Source organism: Paramisgurnus dabryanus, chromosome 17, assembly GCF_030506205.2.
Source record: "Paramisgurnus dabryanus chromosome 17, PD_genome_1.1, whole genome shotgun sequence".
NCBI classification, from domain to species: domain Eukaryota; kingdom Metazoa; phylum Chordata; class Actinopteri; order Cypriniformes; family Cobitidae; genus Paramisgurnus; species Paramisgurnus dabryanus.
The window spans coordinates 33,084,583-33,107,018 of NC_133353.1; the positions used below are offsets into that span (position 1 = coordinate 33,084,583).

At 34.9% G+C, this 22,436-nt stretch overlaps 1 protein-coding gene across 3 annotated transcripts in view; it reads left to right on the forward strand.

Annotated features, from left to right (window-relative positions):
• cnksr1 (connector enhancer of kinase suppressor of Ras 1) overlaps nt 1–21,594 on the forward strand; it is a 62,907-nt gene extending 41,313 nt beyond the window's left edge. Inside the window, exons 7-22 of one of the 3 annotated variants that reach the window (XM_065288244.2) lie at nt 117–176; nt 861–929; nt 2,639–2,758; nt 7,824–7,909; nt 10,245–10,274; nt 10,437–10,549; nt 12,933–13,060; nt 13,349–13,382; nt 14,791–14,966; nt 16,050–16,123; nt 16,534–16,605; nt 17,641–17,714; nt 17,927–18,000; nt 19,941–20,049; nt 20,149–20,327; nt 20,549–21,594. In XM_065288244.2, coding sequence (XP_065144316.2) covers nt 117–176; nt 861–929; nt 2,639–2,758; nt 7,824–7,909; nt 10,245–10,274; nt 10,437–10,549; nt 12,933–13,060; nt 13,349–13,382; nt 14,791–14,966; nt 16,050–16,123; nt 16,534–16,605; nt 17,641–17,714; nt 17,927–18,000; nt 19,941–20,049; nt 20,149–20,327; nt 20,549–20,890 — 1,740 coding nt within the window. In that variant the 3' untranslated portion in view covers nt 20,891–21,594. The remainder of the gene's footprint in view (nt 1–116; nt 177–860; nt 930–2,638; nt 2,759–7,823; nt 7,910–10,244; nt 10,275–10,436; nt 10,550–12,932; nt 13,061–13,348; nt 13,383–14,790; nt 14,967–16,049; nt 16,124–16,533; nt 16,606–17,640; nt 17,715–17,926; nt 18,001–19,940; nt 20,050–20,148; nt 20,328–20,548) is intronic. The other 2 variants (XM_065288245.2, XM_065288246.2) reach the window with 2 other exon arrangements.
• The last annotated feature ends 842 nt before the right edge of the window (nt 21,595–22,436 follow it).

Below are 22,436 nucleotides of genomic sequence, written 5' to 3' on the forward strand. Positions count from 1 at the left end.
TAGCAGCAAAGGTTCTCAGCTGCCTTACATAAGCCCAAATCACATCCATTGAAATGCAGCTTAGCTGCGGTCAAAGACATTCTCGGCTTGATATCCACGTTATTTTTTTCACATAGGGTATTGAGATCACCACCACAGGATCCAGAAATCATTTTGTTACTGGAACACCAGCAGAGGTAGGACAGGTTAATGGTACACCAGTACTTCTTAATTTAAAATACATATGGTGAAGGTCTTAATGTAATTTCATATATTCATTCAGGGAGGCTTTTAGTGTTTGTTCTAGCGTTAAAACATGATATGTGACTGGGTGCATAAAACCTGTTGTGAATATTGGTTTATGCCTTTAATTGGCAAACCTAAAATGAAATTATCCACATTTTTTATTTAACTTGTAAATGAATTGACAGCATATATTCCAGCCAAACTTGGCTCTCAGAACAGACTTTAACCTAAATGTCCTCCTAGAGTAGTTTAAAGGAGTTACCCCGAGATGAAAATTATAGGTTTGAATCATTGTTATATCTACTTGGGAAGTTGGTTTTTCACACATGCTGTTTATTTTAAACCAAGCCAAATTGCAACTCATAAAGTGGTCCCCCCTCCTTGTGTTTATAATATCACCTCTCACATTTCCTTCCACCTGTCATATGAGTGGAAATATCACACACGTTTTGAGCAACATGAAGGTGGGTAGAGGATGACAGCTTAGAGCCAAATATCCGTGGAAGGTGCAACTTGACGGAAACAAACAAATTTAGATATTCGCCAAGAGCTTTTATGAAAACCATCTCTTCTGGTACAGTAATTGTGCAGTTTTTGTATGGTGGTGGTCTATCATTTTGAATCCTGTTTTGCAGTCACCCACAGAAGTGTGTGAGAAGATCTTAGCCGGAGATGAGGTCCTTCAAGTCAACGGTCAGACAGTGGTAAGTCTCCACAATTTAGTGCTGATTATGGTTAACAATGCTGCTAATATGACGGGTTATTTACATAAAGACTGCTGTAAGAAAGAAAATTAGACAGGATACTAATGAAAAGGACTGAACCCGTGTTTAGCACAGCCAGACACATTTGGTCATTTGATAACCTGCCTGCTGGTGCACATGTCTTCGACCACTAAATTAGATTGTCAATGGTGCTTTCCAATGTCCTATATTAAAAGGGCCATGACATGAAAATCTGACTTTTTCCATGTTTAAGTGCTATGATTGGGTCCCTAGTGATGCTATCAACCTAGAAAATTTGGAAAAGATCAACCCAGTAACTTAGTTTTGGTAAACCATTCTCTACAAGCATGTGAAAAAATAGGTCATTGAAATGTGGCTCCCCTTGTGATGTCAGAAGGGGATAATACAGCCCCCTTAATCTGCACTATTTTAAAGGACACACCCAAAATTGCACATTTTTGTTCACACCTACAAAGTGGCAATTTTAACATGTTATAATAAAAATAAATTATCTATATGATATTTTGAGCTAAAACTTCACATACGTACTCTGGGGACACAAAAGATTTATTTGACATCTTAAAAAGTATTGTGAAATGTCCCGTTTAATATTTTAATTATTGGTAGTTGATAAGAAGTGGCAAAGTTAATTACAGTTTTTTAAAAAGTTGCCAGCCAGTGCCAGCATTTTTCATGATTTTCACAAAAGTTTAATGCCTTCCAGAAAATGTTCTTCTTTAAATATATAAACAAACATTATATCAGATGAAAGAACAGACCCTCTGCTTTCAAAAAAAAAAAAAAAAAACGTTTCATCCTACCTTCATTAGTTCTCTTGTAATCACCTCTCAAACATGGGTAGGTTTCTTCAAAAACACCCAATTTTGAGCAAAAAGCTGAGATAATTCCATTTTTGCGAAGGACTTTTGATAGAGATCTGATGCAGCGCAATCTTTAAAACATACACGGAGTTCTTTCTCTTTCATGAGAGGCGCTACTTCCGGGTTGTATAAGTTGCGGAAGTGCTAATAGGGATAATAGCGGTATTGCAGAAAGACGGAAAATCTCGTCATTGGCGGGGAAGCGTTTTCTCTTTATTGACGAGATATCTCGTCAATGGCGGTGAAAGAGTTAAAAACAATTTTACCAATATTTAGATTTTTTGCACCCTAAGATTCCAGATTTTTAAATAGTTGTACCCTGGCCAATGATTGTCCTATCCTAACAAACCATACATCAATGTAAAGTTTATTTTTGGGGTCCAGGGTCACAAATGTCTAAAGTGGACTATTAAAGTGTTTCCAAACAGTTTGCTAAATACAAATAACTTAAAGGAGTAGTCCACTTTAAAGATGGGGTCCATTGACTTTTTATAGTAGGAAAAAAAATACTATGGTAAATCAATGGGCCCCATCTATAAAGTGGACTACTCCTTTAAACAGTGGTAGGTAAATGCATTTGTTAAAGGCGGGGTGCACGATTTTTGAGAAACGCTTTGGAAAAGGGAGTCAGGCCGAAACATACTTGTAGCCAATCAGCAGTAAGATGCACTAACCAACATCGGTCTATCAAAAGAAGGTCCAGATTCTATTGGGGTAGGGGCGTCTTTGTTTAGGTGATTTCAAATGTCAACATTGGCTTTCAAAGATTGTGCCTTTAATGCAATGTAATTGTTAATGCACTTTCAGATTGGCTGGAGTAGAGAAAACCTTGTTAAAAAACTTGAGGAGAATCCAAATGGAGTCACTCTGGTTTTAAGGAGGCTTCCAGTGTTCCTGAACCGAAAGGAGAGCCGAGCCAAGTCTGAGGTACAGACAGAGGCGTCATGCCCATTGAAACTGAGGGGGCACATGCCCCCTCGGATTTTTGAGCCAAATGGATTTTGCAAGCAACCTCAAAAATAAAAAAAGCGTCCATTAATCTTTTAATCTGTTTAAAATGCCCAAATTATCAATTTTCTGCTGCATCCGTGTCACACTGTAAAAAATTACTCTGGAGGGTGTTAAATTTAACCCATGAAAATTAGTTATAATTTAATTAAGTATATAAGCTAGCAAGTAAAATAAAAAATAATGGGTATATTCTACCTTCACTATCCAATTTTTAACAGTAATAACTGCAATACTAAAAAAAATAAGTAACATATACCCCAAAATATTGGCCTTAGCACCGCAAAGTGCGCATGAATCAACATCCAGGCGGGACTCGAGTCACCATTTTTTCATATCATATCGGCGGGAGAACTGCGGTTTGTTGACAGGTAAGTTTTTATTTAACTTGTTGATATCATCATGAATGGAAATGTTAAGTTGGTTAACTGTAAAATCTACCAGAAGTTTAGTCATTTGCGTGCTTCTCTGTTGTTGACAGATTGATAGGTTAGAATATGTCAGTCAGGTTAGCTTTGAATGAAACATCGCCCAGTTCTTGCACCTGCGAATACGAATAAATATCCATATTTATGATTAAAATTTTAACTTCCATTATTATTATTTACATGTCTGAATCTCGTGAACAGCGGAGCTGCTCAATATGAGTGGTTGAACTTGAGCAAGCCACGTGACGAGAGAGAGCAGCGGACGGTTGATGTACGATACAGACGGGAGGGCGTCGAGCAGACAAACAAACAACGGTAAAGCTGTCGATGCTAGATAATTACTGTAAAAGTTTTCTTGCATTTATCTGTTAATATATTGAGTTTTGTTTTAGAAGGGATCCATTTATGAAGCCATTTTATTATTATTATTATTATTATTATTATTATTATCATTTACGGATATATACTTAACGTTGCCTTTCGCTTTTTAATGTCTGTTCAAAAAAGTATTTCGGAGTTCATATGTTATATATGAGACTTGTATATGAAGTTGAATCACTTAAAATTGAATGTAAGTACTTCTTGTTAGTGTTCAATGTTTTATGCACGTGTACTGTGAGTTATAGCATAATATGAAGTTGTATTTTTGCACTTAATAAGTTTTAAATGAAGTTGAAATGTTTGTTTGTATCGATATAGCATGCTAGTCTACTGAGGTAAATGAGATCAGTTTTTCCTCTCATATTATTGTCTTCTTTAATTTTCTAATGATAACGTGAAGAACAGTATTTAGGAATCTTGCTTTTAATGGTTTTTTAACATCTCATGAAGCCTTGGTTTATTTTGTTTTATGAAATAATATTTTCAAGAAGCTTTATGTAAAACTATGATATGTTGTATTTCACTTGAAATGTATTGGGGTTATTATACGTCCAATAATTAGTTTTAAATGTTTACAGAATGTTATTTGGTCAATAAAGCAAGCAATTTATGCAATCTTGTGCATGACTATTTTCTTATTCAACCCTCTCTGAATAAGTAATATGTAATGTTTCTTAATGGCTTATCATTATTAATAATAATTTAATAGATCTGTGCCTTAATACCAATAGGGTTAATGTTATTCATTTTTTTATAAGTAATTAGTTATGAAAAAATAGGTAGACCTTACCTAATTTTTTTTACTTTATCATAGTAATTAAATTTAGGTACTTTTTAATCAAATATATAGGATATAATTTACTCAAACAAAGTGAGTGCAAATTGTTACAACAATTTTTTTGAGTAAATTCTATAGGTTGTTTTTTACAGTGCACTTTTCAGAGTTTTGATAGTGTTTTGATCGTGTACATTACTTTATTCTGGCGGCAGTCGGCGCAGCCGCAGACGTCAGCCTCTGTGCGCGCTCACGAGCTTAGCTGTTGCTGCTCGACCTTATTAGCAGGGGCGGCGTTTGCGTATGGCAGTTGCCATACCCTAGCATTCAGACAAAACACCAGAAATCAACAGGCTATAATGATGCTCATTAAAGATAATTTAAAATATTTTCAGTAGAACATATCTAAACATTGGTACATCACTAATAAGTATCATTTACACGTGTGTTCAACTTCATGCTATGACACTGGAACCAACAAGCGGATGACATCAACGTGCCGCGACAGCGGTTTGAAATCAAACTCTTCCGATGATTCCTCGAGTCACCCTCGCGGTACTTTGACGTCATCAGCCTGTCGTTCTTACAGCGCAGCTTGAAGTCGAACACAATCTATAGGGTTCGCACTGCAGGAGGTCTCATGATGACCGCTGCTTTTATAATCTTTATTTTCGCAAGTAAAATCCTTTTTGTTTTAACATTTAAACAGACTCATGGTTCTCCCCCACACTCGCGCTTTGCATATTGCATACATTATTCCAGAAGTAAAATGATTTGCTCTGTGGATAAATAAATATGTTCTCTTCCACTGGGGATTGTAACGCAGCCGAAGTGAATTGTATTATTTTTTTGCCCGCGTTTTTGAATATGGCCACTTGTGGAATAAAAACTGCACGACGACAAAAGGTAAGACTTGTTTTTGCATTTAGCTCTGTTTTACTAAGAATTTTATTTAGTGTTGGATAACTATGTGTGCTCTATCACATCATTTAAAAGTCTTTATTGTGTGTTTATAAGTGGTTTTGGCGGTTGTCGTGACAAGATTTGTGAAGGGATGTCACAGTATGTTTTGTTTTGATATTATCTTGTTTTAGTTTATCTGTTGCTGGAGTTGTGCTTAGTTAAGAATTATTTGAAAAGCATTTTAAATAATCATGATTTCTATTGTTCTATTGTTGTTGTTTCATTTGTATTGCTTCCGTATTGTTGTCAGTAGTGTACATCCGTGCAGTCGTAGGATGCTTTTGTACAGGTTGGTGGAGTATGTACACATGTGTGGTTTTATAGATTAGTTATTTGAGAATGGCCTTCGAAGAATTTTTGCCATACCATAGCCTAGGTTTTCGTGAAACGCCGCCACTGATTATTAGTAGAGATTTCTAGATTCATCTTCTTGGCACAACGCCAAAGTTCGCCAGAGTTCACGGGGGCGCGGAATCACACATGTTCACATATAAGGTAAAATTTAATGCAAAAATCCGTTCCTCTAATAATTGTATCTAAACATATTTTTTAAAATCATTATTGAACATTAAAATCAATCACGTGGCTATAGCTTATGGCATTTTCGTTGTTTATATACTTTATGGATGTAAATTACATTAATTTCATAGGATAATGCAGTTGTTGTGCAAAATGCATTAATGACAGAATTAAACAAGTCGTTAAACAAAACGTAAATAGAACACATGCCGTTTCAGATGTAAATATGATGCCAATATGTCATTAATCCGATTGAATAGTATTTGAAATGAAAGTTAGTCAACACTTTTATTTTGGGGGTTTTTGCACTATGGCAGGGGCGTTTAGAATGTTAGAAATGTAAGTGCCATGGAAAAGACTGAAAGCTCTATAATATAATTCGTTTGATGTATGTGTATGCGCAAATTTCTGTGAGCTTTGCACACTGTGCCCCCTTAAAAAAAATTGGTGCAGACACACTGTTAAAGGGATAGTTCTCCTAAAAATTAAAATTATGGCATCCCTTGCCATACATTTTTATGTTCTGATGAACACCAAGGAAGATATTTTGGGGAATGTTTCGATCAGAGGCCCCATTGACTTCAAAAGGATAATCGTCTTTTATCCTACCATGGAAGTCAATGGGGCCTCTGATCAGTTTGGTTACAAACTTTCTTTAAAATATCTTCATTTGTGTTCTTCAGAAAAAATTAAATATATACAGGTTAGTAAAAACATAAGAGTGAGTAAAAGATGAAAGAATATTCATTTTTAGGTGAACTATCCCTTTAATAACTGATGGTCTCTTCTCATCTGTTCACCTAAAATTATGCCAGTTTAATCATTTTTACAATATTTCTTGAACATACACATTTTTTTCTACAGTTAGTTTGACTGGCTCAGGGACTTCAGGGTTATTTTTGTTCGGACAAGATTAATGTTTAACCATAATTGGCTAGAGATGCCTCATATGAGACGCTGCCAGCACTGTACACTTTTAGCTCTTTTAGGGATTCGATTGCAGTCACATGTTGACACCACACACGTGGTTGTGTTTGTTTAATGAGTAGTGCACACATTTCCTCTTTGTAACACCACAGCCAACACACTTTCTCTCTCAAACATTTTCAAAAGATTTAGATTTTCATTGAATCTTATTGGGAGCATTGCCATGACAATATTGATTTACTTCATGCTCTCTATAGGTCTTCTGTCTTTTATGACTTCAAACACTTCCATTATATGGACACATATACAATCCCATATTGCCTAGATCTTCTTGCTTTTGATCTGTTTTGTGTATGTGTAGCAGTCATGTGGCTTTTAAAATGATTGGTCTGTTGTTTATCCCGAGGGACTGATCCACATGGCTATGCATTGAGAATTCATACACATCGGCTTTTGTACAAAGGCTATGTTTACACGATAATGACTGAAGAGTTTTGTCTTCTCATTTTTTGAGGATTTCACATACACACGGCAACGCTGTCAAAAAGAACCACGTTAACACAGATCTACGAGATAACTCAGTATCTTGAGCAGCATAAACACATAATACACCATTGTTGATTAGGTTATACTCGATCACACCACACTGGTGCATGATGTCACCATTATCACAGGTTCGCATTGCTTTCGTAGTTTACAATGCCTCGTTATTCAAAAACTTGCACTTCCCAGCTACTCCCATGACTACTGAAAATTTATGAATCATGTTTAAATTCAGGATGAATGTCCCTATAGAGAAGATTGAGGACAGTTGTGTCCCCTGGGAACTCAGAGACAAAAGGAACAGAAAACATGGCACAAATTCACACCACAACATCATTCACAAACACACACACCTACGCCACAATAAAACACCTCCAGGCACACATGACAGTGTGCAATAGTCTATGGTTTTCCCTCAACACTAATCTGAGGTCATTTGTTCTTTCAGAGGGAAGAGGAGGAGGAAGAGGAAGAGAAAGGCAGACATTCGCTTTTGGGGAGGGTGGCGGCCTCTGTGCGTTCTCTGTCCTTTAGGTGAGTTTAGTCATCATGTTGCTGTTTCTGAATTAGCTTTATCGAAAAAGTTATATTAGGTTGCATATATTTGTGCAATAATATAAAAATCTAATTTTGATAAAAATGTGTTTTCTATACCCAGAAAGTGACAAGATGAAAACCACTATTTTCTGTTACAAATTTTCACATAGCATCTTTAGGTTATAATAACATAAAAAATTCAAATCCATAATTCGATTTTTAAAGATTTATTATAAAAATTTATAATTTTTTCTGCAAAATGCAGTAAATCTATGACAAGTTTATATAGATATATATTAGGGCTGGGAAAAGATTTATTGCGATTAATCGCATACAAAATAAAAGTGATTTTTGGCATAATATATGAGTGTGTGCTGTGTGTAATTATTATGTACATATAAATACGCACATTAATGTATGTATTTAAGAAACATTTACATGTGTGTATATATTTATTTATATTTTTATAAATTTTATTTATTTAAATTAAAAGAAATTGATATATAAACAAAAAATCTGACATGAAAATATGTATGTGTGTGTGTGTGTGTGGTTAAATATACACAATAATTACACACACATATATTTTTGCAAAAAAAAAAAACTTTTATTTTGTATGCGATTAATCGTGATTGATCTTTTCCCAACCCTAATATATGTATATAATACCATTATAATAACATTAAAAATTCAAATACATAATTCGATTTTTAAAGATTTATTATAAAAATTTATAATTTTTTCTGCAAAATGCAGTAAATCTATGACAAGTTTATATAGATATATATTAGGGCTGGGGAAAGATTAATTGCGATTAATCGCATACAAAATAAAAGTGATTTTTGGCATAATATATGAGTGTGTGCTGTGTGTAATTATTATGTACATATAAATACGCACATTAATGTATGTATTTAAGAAACATTTACATGTGTGTATATATTTATTTATATTTTTATAAATTTTATTTATTTAAATTAAAAGAAATTGATATATAAACAAAAAAATCTGACATGAATATATGTATGTGTATGTGTGTGGTTAAATATACACAATAATTACACACACATATATTTTTGCAAAAAAAATAACTTTTATTTTGTATGCGATTAATCGCGATTGATCTTTTCCCAACCCTAATATATGTATATAATACCATTATAATAACATTAAAAATTCAAATCCATAATTTGATTTTTAAAGATTTATTATAAAAATTTATAATTTTTTTCTGAAAAATGCAGTAAATCTATGACAAGTTCTTTGCTATGTTATATTCATTAAGTTGTCTAGTGGTGTACACTGATTAAACATTAATTTGCATTAATCAAAATACTTACTTTGTCATATTAAGAACACTGCCATTGCTGCTGTTATACTTGGGACGTCGTCGCTGAACTTTTTTTGACAGCGATCACGATCAGCTGTAAAATGTTTTGGTCCTGCTCGATTTTTGTTGACTTCGAGTAAAATAATGGAAGTTTTTTATAAGATCCCCTGGGGTCAATGCGTTAGCATGACAGAAGCTTGATGCTGTCGTGTGAGAACAAACAGCCGGCATTTTTCCCGTCTCCCGAGTGCCTCTCACGTAAATTATTCGATTTTGAGGGCTTACGTTTCTTCCCCGCCACGGAAAACTTATCAATGCCATCAAAAGCATTATTTTGTTTTTCTTTGTTTGTTGTTCACAAAGTACAAAGTAGATGAGGAAAACTATAGGATTCTGTGTGTATTCAATGCGCTGTCATTATTGTTTACAATGCGTAGAATGGTGCGCTGTGATTTATTGCATTCTGCAGAGAAGGAGGACTGCCGTTTATCGCGTTTTGGAAACAAACCAAACTCTTCATATAGTCTTACCATTTCACTAAGTTCGCTTGGATGGCCAAATCCATCCAAAAATACTGAACAAGGAAAAAAAAATATCACCCACATGAAAAAATACTGTAGTATACTTTAGTATTTCTTGTACTAAACTGATGTTAATTGTAGTATACTGGAGTATATTGTAGTAATAATTACTACACTTTGTTAATGTATACTATATCTTTCTGTAGTATTAACTAAAGTAAATTGATGTGATGTAAATTTTATGAAAACCGCAGTATACTTTAATATTACATTAAGGTTTAAAAAAGTATACTATAGTATTTTCTATGTGGGCAGATAGCCTGTGATGCTTAGGGTTATTTCTGATTCATTATTTTCCATCTGTTTATTTTTATTTTTTGTGGTTATCTTACATCATAAAAGAACTGAAAGTTTTCATTTCTCTGTCTATCTGTTTCATAAACTCAATTCTTGTTTCATAACTATTTTCTCTGAGCTGTAGTGAGGACATGCAGGACATCTGCTATCTCAGGTTTGTTTGTATAGCATGAGTGAACTGAATCTGAATGTAGACTACAGTGTGTAGATGTATTGTGCTTATAACAATGTATATCATCAACCCAAAGGACACTTACAGTATTGTTTGTGTTTTATTTTTATTTACCTATGAAATGTGTGTGTTTATCTACCATAGATCAGTTCCAGACGGCGCACATCATTTCAGACGGGAGAAGTCAGCGCTCTCTACTGATCATAGTGCAAATGGAAATCAAACAAATGTTTTAAAAAGCCACCAGTTAGGTACAGGTAAGAGTCATGTGAAGTGACAAACATATGCTTTGTTCTGGCTTTGTTACAGTATCTTTGTGCAGGGACGGATTATGACTTTGATGTGCCCTGGGCACAGACGTCTACCCACCACATTTTTCGACAACGGTATTTCAACATATTTCAGTTGCTTATGAAAACAGCATTTAAACCTGACATATAACACACTAATAACAGCGCTTTTTAAGGTGCCAAGAGCTGACAGGAACAGCTTAATATAATACGTCGGTTTTACCTTAGCTGATTTCCTTCGGGAAAACTCTTCCACAATGTAATCGAAATCCAGTTTCCTCAAAGTTTGGATTAAATGGCCATTAAAGACAATAAACTGAGTGAGATGTCTAAGTACGTTACGCGAGACTGCACATTTTGTTTTTTACTCGCTCTCAACAGTGATAGAATGCATTAGGATTAGTTTTTTGTTTAAAAATGATTTGTTATTTATTAAAAACACTTTTCACCGTATTTAGCGCCATTTTATTGAAATAAAAGAAAAAAATTATACGAAAATTTTAAACAAAGTAAATTTATCAGGGCCCCCTGCTGGTCCAGTGCCCAATACACCAGTGCTTTACTCTTTGGGTAGTTGAATAATTTATTTATTTTTTTATATTTTTATTTAATGGTTTTTCTGGTTGGAACATCAAACAACACATAGTAATAGTGATTTTATAAAATAACCGTTCCACATTGTTAATACCCCAGTAAAACCCTCCCTAACATCACCCACCTATGGCCTCCAGCAAAACAAAAGAGAGGACAGGAGAAAAAAAAACAACACAAAAAAAGGGTATAATAATAATAAAGATAATAATAGATAAATAAATACATTGCATAAAATATTGACGTCTTAAAACGGGTAGTTGAATCTTTAACCAATGATACCACAATAATAAATGTCATGAAAAAAATTATAACTGTTACAATAATGAAATAGACATTTCCCCAAATGTTTGTCCACAAAAGTGCTGACAATATACAGTAGTGTATTTTTAAAAATGTCATAAAACTTGGGCCCCTGGCACCATCTTGCACCCCCTAAGAACCACTGGCTTACAAAAACATTACAGGTGTGCATCTTTAGATAAAGCAATTGTACTAAAGGGCGATTTATAGTCGTGCATAGGTTCTACGCCCGTAGCCTGTGCGTAGCTCTGCATAGCCTGACGTGCACCTCACAAAAATTTTAACAGCGCGTCAGATCTACCCGGGACGCAAGCGCTGTGATTGGTCCACCAGAACCCCTCCCCTCAGTTTAAAAATACTGCGTCATAGGTATTTCCGTTTGTGACGGTGAAAACAAAGATGAGCCAAGTTGAGGAGTGATTTAACTCAAACTGCATCAAAAGTCACTGTTTATTTACTTCCATCATTGCTGGTCTTCTCAAAATATACACAACAAGTTGCTGTTTCTTCTTCGTTTGTGGGTTAACTTGCCAAGCTTCTTCTTCTCTGACGGTCGCGCTGCTACTGTGGTTACACGCGTGGATACTGCCCACCAGCGGTCGCACGTGTGTTTGCACGACGAGGCGGACAACGATGCAAAAGTATAAATGAAAACCACCGCTGAACCTACGCCGTCGCTGCTACGCCGTAGGACCTACGCACGACTATAACGAGCCCTTAAGGGTGTCACGATTCTCCAAATCCTCGATTCGATTACATTTTCGATTCTAATGTCACGATTCGATTCTTGTTTTTTTCCTTTTTTTTTTCATTTTAGACTAGACTTTAAGAAATATAATATCTGACCTTGAACCCGGAGATGCCCTGCCATGTTAGTCGTGCTGCCAGTGGAAAAATATGGTACATGAACATTCCTGTCAGTACTTGGCACCTTAAAAATGCCCTTTTACTACCATCGGACGATATTGTGAGACTACACCCCAATAAGTGATGTTTAAATGCTGTTTTCATAACTCTTAAGCAACTGAAATATATTGTTGTGAAACTTAAACAGATCTCAGTTCAGATAAACGACTTGTCCTGGCACAGAAGCCGCGCGCTATGTTCTGATGAAGGCGAGAGGCACTTGCTGTTTTTTTGTTTCCCATGTAAAGGAGGTCACATGGGGGCGTGGCAACATCAACGAATCCATATTTTAATTCAAAGTTCAATGTTGTGACTTAATTTCAATCAATTTTGAAATTGTGACACCCTTAAATGGTACTGATATATTTTAATACATGTCAGTGAAAGATGTTTTCAGTTTCGACAACTCAAACATGCATTTTAGTCTGGGACTAGGTGTAACCCCCTGCTGGAAAACCGCCCCTACAGTATATTTTTATGCTTTGATTTTAGTCTAGACTGTTCTTGACTAGAGTAAATATGATGTGTAAATCTCTCTTCAATGTTATAGACTCTCTGCGTGGCAGTCGGAGCAGTTTGCAAGTGGCCTTATCACCAGACAGGAGAACTTCATCCCCACAGAGAGAAGAGCTCAGCAGAGCTAGAACAAGCTCCAGTCCCGACATGGCCGGATTACGGGTAAGACCACAGAAATGCATACAAATAAATTGTTCATAAATACGCATTAGTGTGTTATTGCCATCTGAGTCACCAGAGTCCTGGATCCACATGGTGCTAGTAGGCAAGGGTCTTAGCTGAATATATTAGGGTTGTAGGCTTATTTAGTGCTCTTTATGTTAGTACACTAGAGTTGTGGCTGAGAACGCATTTTATGTTAATGTAGCAACACAGATGCATATCTGTACACACCAGCAGATCTTCGGTAAATCCTGAAAACAGAGTATTGATACTTTTCTCTATTTGCAGGAGGAAAAGGAGAACAAGAAGACCTCTACTAAAGGTGAGATGTGGATTATTCATTCATGAATTATCTTAACGGATCTTAAGCCCTTTTCACACAGATTACGGAAAATACACAGAAAATGCGTCCGGGATCGTTTGATTTTTGGTTCATTCACACTGCTGATGATTTTCCAGCTTCTTTGCGTGGATTTACACACTTATACCGTAAAGTTCCCAAAAAGACACGTGACATATTTTTCCAGAGCTTCTGAAGTTATCCGTGATTTCATAAGGAGATCATAAGGAGTGTTTGATGCGCTGTTCTGTCATCTCTAAAGTTCAGCTCTCTTAACTTCAGCTAATTCATTTCTCGACGTGAATTTTATGTTTGAAATCTCTTTGTAAAAGAGCTGAACCATAAATTCTGGTTGCGATGACACATGCGTTCTCATTATGGCACACCCCTTATGGCATTGTTTCTGCCTCTTGTTCACATAGAATGCATTTCTCGTACGTTACGGTAATGTTACCAGGTCCTCTTTATGGCAGCGATCCCAGAACATTTACAGAACGTGTAAAAGCCTCTTTGCCAAAATTTACAGAATTTTTCTGGGACCAAAGGGCTGTGTGAATGGGGTTTTAGAGTTAAAGATGTCTGTGAACACAACAACCCTATTAAGCCAAAGCAGTGTTAGTAGACATGCTGTTTTGATTTTCTTGTTTATGTGACATCACACAAACAAAGCCCCGCCAACAGCCACTGACCAACAGGTTAATTTTACCCGAAAGCTTTTCTAAATGTGTTTGTTAGCACGTTGTAGCGCAAATGTGGCAAAAAATACAATTGTCTCAGACTGTATTCACAGTAATCTCTTTTAACCAAAAGCGCTCACTGTCTGTTGGTAAAGAAGTGAGGAGCAGTTGCTAATTTGCATTTAAAGATACAGACATGAAACAGCACCCCAATCCAAATAGGGGCATTTTGGACATGCTATAATAAATTATATATAATAAAAATATCTTCACAGACACATCCTGAGACTTATATTACATCTGGTAATAATGTGTAAGAAAGATGTCACCTTTTACTTTTGAAGGTGTGTGGTGCTGGGATGTGAAGTTAATGATGATAAAACTATTTCTCTATGCTTTTTACACTCCTGTTCTAGTTTGATACGACGTCTTATTTATTAAACAATTGACTAAGTGTCTGATAGTCAAAGTAAAAGTATACTGTATGCAATTTTATTAGATTATAATTTATTCATGAGGACAATAACGCCCCTATAATGAATAATTTATCCATTTACTGTGGTAGCTTCTGTTCGTCTTTCATGTAAAGCTGCTTCGAAACAATGCAACATTGTAAAAAGCGCTATATAAATTTGACTTGACTTGCCGACCATATTTTATCCAAAAATGATGTCCGCTGTGATATTTACCCTTGACCCTTGCGCATATTTCAGGAACACGGACTGCGATGAGCCGAAGAAGAGTGTCCTGTCGAGAGCTCGTCCGTCCAGACTGTGATGGTTGGCTCTGGAAAAAAAGAAAAGAAATGGGTGTCTTCAGGACCCAGAAATGGCAGAGATGTTGGTTTGTCCTAAAAGGTCCAACACTGTATTGGTATACCAGTCAACAGGTTAGTATGTGTCAAGCATATATAAGCAGTGGCGGCTCGTGACTGCTCATCCGAGGGGGCGCTTATTCAAAATATGTGCCATGTGTGCCCCTCGTGTTTTCAAAATATGTGTTTGTTGCGTCATGTGAACCATGGGCATCATGTGTTTTGTCAGAATAAGTGCCTTCTAAAAAAATACAAAAGTGCCTTCTGCACACGTGTCAAAACCATTTATGATAAAATAGATGCTCACGTTCACAAAATACACGCAAGACACTACCTTAACAGTAAACTCTGATTACGCATGAGATTATGCGAGTATCTGGCAAACGTGAGCGTCTTTTTTATCATAAACCCTTTAGATGTGTATGCAGCAGGCACTTATTTTGACAAGACACGTGATGCACATAGGATCATTCGACGTGCAGAACAAATATTTTGAAAAAGGAACCACACACATGATGGGCTACATAGATGTCGTGACGAACTTCGCATCGAGGGCCCTCGGAATAAGAAGTCACCGGCCGGCACTGTATATAAGTATAATGATAAATAAATAATGGTTGGCTAGGCCTTTATCACTCTTTATATACGTCTTGAAAATGTTTTGTAAAATAACTAGCGACCCATTTGGTCTTTACTGTACTGCTAACTAGGGATGCATAACGATTAATCGCAATTAATCTATAGCAGAATAAAAGTTTTTGTTTACATCATATATGTTTATGAACTGTGTATAATAACTTTGTATAGATAAATGCACACACACATGCAGGTATATATTTAAGAAATGTTTGCATGTGTATATACATTTGTATATTTATGTATAATTTATATTATATATAAATATAAATAATTAATATATAAATATATATTTTTTCTTAAAATTATACATGCATGTGTCCATATTTATATATACATAATTATTATACACAGTTCACATACATATATGATGTAGACAAAAACTTTTATTCTGCTATAGATTAATCGCGATTAATCGTTATGCATCCCTACTGTTAACGTTAACAAACTTGATCAAAAATCTAGTGATATACTGTAGGTGGATGAACCGAAACTGAAATTGAAACCCATGTTGTTGTGCAGGAGGAGAAGGCGGAGGGCTTGATCAAGATCGGCAGCTACAGTATTGAAAGTGCAGGGGAACACAAGAGGAAGTAGTGAGTACCATACCCATATCCGTGACAGACAGATTACTCGCTTGTTACTATAGATAGATGACATTTTAAGTGTCATGATACTAATTGACTAAACTGCATAAAAGTCATCTCCAAATGATTGTTTGTGCTCACACTGTTATCAAGAAACATAAGTAAGGATGCTTGCAGGGTCTCTGTGTTTGCTGTTGGCTGTGAGAGTGAGATTATCAGATTCAGGAGGGCAGTTAGTTGGAGATGTGTGACAACAGAATTACACTTTACACTCCTCAGATCTTCCCCCGCAGTCCACAGCAGACCCTGCCAACATGATGACAAATGAGTTCGCATTTTTTCATTAAGCCGCTTAAGCCTTTGCCATAAATGTAATGGGTATTATCATCTTTTCTCTCTCTCTGTTTGTTTCATCCTAGTGTATTTAAAATGTGCCACCAGCGCTTTCAGGATTTCTTCTTCGCTGCAGAAAATGTGACCGACATGAGCAAGTGAGTCTAATCGCACATAATGGTACCTTACGTCAGATGTTGCGGAGTCGGACAGTCATTCGTGGCATTTTACTTTTGTAAAATTATTGATGTTGAAATGTCACGATGATTAGATCTTGCCTGCTCGGCGCTTCTGCTCATGCACAAATAAATTTTGACCTTTCATTTTATATAAATGTTTAAGATGCAATAAATTATAATACAGGCTTGCTATAAATGTATACCTTTCATAGGTCAACTTCTATACTTCGAGCTATAGCAGTTATTCAGGATTTATATAAGAGCATTATACTTATAGTTTAAAATGATGCTTTCTTTTGCACTTCATGGTGACTCAATGACTTTAAATATAGTGCGGTCGAGGAGACCATGCTGCAATTCATGTTAACCCTCATTCTTCCACATTAGTCAATTGATAATACTAGACATATCAGGGAAAAAACCATAAGATAAAACCATGGTTTTACAAATAAAATGGATATCAGTACTGTTCTCTTGTCAAGTTGTGCTGTAATATCTCAGCCTGTATTATTGTTTGGATTTCAATGCTTAAATAAAACAGTAAGCCGCAAGATGTCATGCATCGCAGTGATTTTACCATGAATAAAAGCTGCGCTTAGACCACCAAGTGATATAGTTCATCATCCTAACTATCGTCTCTTAGCGGTTACCAAGCAACTCGCCACATTAATATATAATGAGTTTATCTGTATTTTGAATGTGGCTCATCTATTCGGATGTATTGAACGATACTACTGTTTAATAATGGCTCTTAATGACTTTGACTCGGTGCATTAATGCAAAAGCTCAGGTCAAATGCATTTCAAAGTCAGACGCAGACAATAAGCATGCTGATTGGACTACAAAGCCGCAGAGAATTTCAATGTCAAAACTAAATTAACGCCCCCATTTAGATTTTTTAATCCTTTGAGTTGTATTTGGTAGTGGATTTCTCAAAGATGGTCAACAGTGCCCTCTATTGGCCATTAACCAATACTGCACAAGAATGTCAAAATGTCATTTTTTTCTCAATAGATGGATTAACTGTTTAATAATAGCCATTCAGAAGCACAGGAAAAATACCCAAAGTCAGCCGGATAGCGAAGAAGGTATGGAAAAAAAACTTTTACTGTTATTTTGGATGGAATGACATTCAAAGCTTCATTATCATTTTGCAACTCACTTTATAAAATCTTTATAAATGCATTCTTATGGTATACGTGTTGATTCTGCAGTATAAAGATGGTTGGTGTTTTTTGATGGACAGTACAGTTGTTGAGACTGGTTAATGTTGGTTAATGGTTGATGTTTCTGTTGTTAGATTGTTACAGTGAAACCGAATCTGAGGAGGAAACATCTCGTTCACCTCTCCCTCCCCGGAAGAAAGTCGCTGCGGTGAGGATATCACACAGCGCACACACATTCACACATGTACATAAATACAAACAATCCCCTAATTTTTGTTCCAATTACAGACAACATGTGTGCCAAATTCCTAATAAAAAAATATATTTTCTTTTGCATTGCAAAACTGAAATCAGACAAACTAACAAAAAGATTTTTGTTAGAAAATATAGAATTATTTGTTAGAAGTATTTTCAGATCTTGAATACTGCAAGGAAAATTAGTTTATATTAATTTTTAATGAAAATAACACAGTACTAATGGTTTTACATGTATTTAAGGAATAGTTCTAAAGCACAACTTTAAAATAAAGTAAGTTACCTTTATAACTTAAATATATTAGTTCACACAATAATTTTTACACATTTTTTTACTAATATTCTTAAGATAAAGGAGCTCAAAATTTAAGGCAACCAAATAACACATTTTTTTTAGTTTAAACTAAGAAATCTTACTTACAGTGGATGAATATTTGTGATCCGTGCTGGCAAATTAAGTCGGATTGAGCTAATTTTAAAAAATTAGTTATTTTTATCACATTCTCTATTAAAAAACTTCAAAATGATGTATGATTTGTTGAAATATGAAAAAAAAAATTGTTGAAGTTGATAGAGTCAGCAAAGAGTTAAATAATTTTTTTAATTCATACCTTAAAATCGCTGGTAAAACTAATTAGCTACAAATTTAGCACACACAAAATCAAAAACAATATCTATAGGAAAAATATATGTTCAACTTTTTTCTTTGTTTTATTATTTGATTGACATTGAGACAGACTGCTTTAATATCTATTGTTATGCAATGATCTTAATAGGCAGTTATGTTACGCGGGTCAATGACGTGAAGTTAATTAATTTGTGTTGGTATGTTTCAATTAAATGTAAAGCAGTTAAAAAAAAAACATTTTAAATTTGCAGATTACTTGCATAAATTCTCTTTTTTGAGGACCAAGTCTAAAATTTCTGGTTTCATTTCATTTTGAAAGAATATTTGGGGGATAATTGCAAAAATGTCAATGTGGTGTAACCGGTCTGTGTCAATTGGAGTAACTAGTATTTTTTAAAATGAAAATATAAAAATATTCATAAAAAATGCTAATAAAATAAAATAATCTAGTTGAGTATAATATAATTTTTTACATACATTTTTACAATATTTGTCAAATATTATTTAGAAAACAGAGCTGTTTTCAGCATATGTCAGGACAAATATTACAAAATTTTAATTTACATTTAGAAATAACTAATAAAATGATATTTAAAATTTATTTTTTATGATTATGCTCACATGCATCAAGGTGGATAAAATATTTAATATTCCTTATTCTTTTGTGCAATTGGCGGTTACACCATTTGACATTTTCAGGTCCATTCAGTCTTAACTGCATAAAATTAACATAAATACACTATGTGCATTTAAATAAACCTGATGCGTGCTTTTAAAACAAGTTTTTTTAACAAGTTTTTTACATTTTTTAATTTCTCATGTTGCCAAACCGTTTTTGTCATCAGATATTTTCCCAACAGTTAAAGTCAGGGTCAATGATCTCTGAAAGCCAATGCTGACATTTGAAATCACCTTAACAAACAGACCCCTACCCCAATGGAATCTCAGAAAACTAACAAAAAAATCATTTTAGATGTTTAACGAATATTTAGAGCATGCATGTAATCGCTTAACAAGGGCTTAATGTACTTATTTTTCAAAATCAATGTTTATACTTTCTTTCGTCTGTAGCTCAAATTAGACGGTGTACATCTCAATAAGTCTGATATTTTATCACATATTTTGTGATCAAATGATAATTAAAGGCAAAATCGGTGTGGTCTCTTAATTTTTCTATATAAACACATAAACAGATCAAATGTAAACAATTTAAATGGAGGGAATGATGATGTGAAATATAAAAATATATTTCTACTATGTAATAGAAAACACAGCCTCAATCAAACACACTCCCCCGAACGAAAGATAAGAAAAACAGGACATCAACTCCAGAGCCGATGACTATATCAGCAGCAGGGGGCCGTAAAATAACAGGTAAAGTAGTGTAAAATATCAAGTTACTCTTTAACATTGATTTATATTGTATCTTTAAACAAACTCGATCTCGCTTTCTTCCCTCTCTCTGCCCCTCAGGAAGTGTAGATGAGATGGATGAAATGTTTCATAGCCTGAAGAAAGGAGGAGTGTCTCTGATTGGTCAGAACCAGCCATTGACGCATGACCAGCTTCGTAAATCCTTCATCAAACGCAACAAGAACCCTGTCATCAATGAGAAAATTCACACGCTTCGTGCCCTCCAAAGTACACTTAAGGTCATTTTAAATCAATGAACTTATGAAATATTACACTAGCACAATGCCATATCAATGTTTAGTAATACATAGCCAGATGCAATGGAAATGTATTAAATTAAACGAGAAAATTTTGGAATATTTTGAAAATATTACATTTACATTTATGCATTTGATATTTTTATTGTGATAAATCCAAATTTCCTTGTCTCTGTCTCATTGGCTCCTGTTTTTTTAAACAGGCAAAAGAGGCGGAGCTACAGCTTATTAATAAGATGTTGGAGGATTCTGAATTCACTCCGCAGAAGTTTCGCGAGTGGAAAGTTTTTAACGAAGAGCTGCTTCAAGACATTGAAAGACCGGCCAATGAGAAAGAGCAGAAAGCGATAGCCGCACACAGTACAGACACTTCCAAAGGTGAAGAAGAGCCGAGCGAAGTGAACCTGAGCGAAGGGGAACAGTTGGTAGATGCTGAAATATCTGATGATGGAGACTCAACCCCTAAAGACACAACAGTGCCTTTGCAGACACAGATCACTGGCGTGGAAAATACGCCTCCTACAGAAAACTACTTTTACATATGAAACACGTACACAAACTGACATTTTACAACCATACTGCAAACAACGATGATTGTACATTGATATATAAATGACATGAAATTCAACTCATCTGGGACAGAGAAGATTTTGAATGACACTGCTGTACGTGTACTCTGAACTATCACTGAATTTATGATAAACTGCCTTTTTTGATGAAAAAGGAAAAATCTAACTTTAGGCACTTGTTAAAAGACACTGATCATGATGTGTTTAATTTTAACTAAGTTTCTTGAAAATTTGATTATTAGAATTATACTAATAGGATGCATATTTGTTATTACAACAAGTATATACAGTAATATTTGCTTAAGTATGCAATGTCAAAAAAGGTTTTATGAATGTTTTTGGAACGTTCGGATAATAGAAAAGCCATGAAAGTGTTTGTTTGATACAAATTATTTTTTTATTATAAATAAAATTTCTGTATGGCAACACAGATCCTGAAACTTTGTCTTAATGGGATAGTTCAATACCCCAAAAATAAAAATTCTGTCATAATTTACTCACTTTCATGTTTAAATGTCTTTGTTCTGACCAACACAAAGGAAGATATTTTGAGAAATGTTTGTAACCAAACCATTCGTGGACCACATTCACTTCCATAGTAGGAAAAAAGAATACTATGAAAGTGAATGGGGCTCACGAACATTCCTCAAAATATCTTCCTTCGTGTTTATCAGAACAAAGACATTTATACAACTTTGTAACATAATGAAAGTTAGTAAATGATGACAGAATGTCACTTTTGGGTAAACTATCCCTTTAAATGGATACCTCTCACTGCAATATTGGACGTTTTTATGCCCAGAAGTGGTTATTTTCAAAATGGCCACACGGTGGCGCCCTGTACTTTTTTTCTTAAATGTTCACCTCAAATTAAAAATTAGCATTTTTTTCTCATCCTCGAGCCATTTTAGTTGTAAATGACTTTCTTGTTTCGGTAAAACACATTTAGAGTTATATTTCATACTTTCCTTTTAGCTTTAGTGACGGCATTAGTTACGCAAATCCATACAGGTATGTCTTCTGAGGTGAAGCGATGAGTTTGTGTAACGTAGGGTCAGAGGTCAGCCTTCTGCCTTTAGGGTGAGTAAAAGTTTATTTTCGGGTGAACTATTCATTCGAGGTGAGTGAAGCATTTGTTGGCAACATGTTTCTCGTATTCAAGCCGTTACGTGTACTGATTTATATGTATGTTTATGTATGTTGCATTGCTTTCTTTTTCTGTTAGATACGGTGTTTCATTTATCTCTGATGTATCGCGATAAGCCTTAAACATTTGCGCAGAGAGAGAAATAGAAATTGAAACAAACTAAAAAGTTTGTATTCAGCAATCAGCATCTTTAGGCGCGCAATCTCTCGAAGTTAGTTTGCCTCGTGCACTCTAAACTTTCGTCGTACACAGCACACATAACCAAAAGTCAATTAAACAGTTTTTTAAAAATTAAGTATTTGTGAGATGTAATATTCAAAATAATACCAGTATTCGTGTTTTGTTGGTATATTTAGTGATTTAAAGATCTTACCA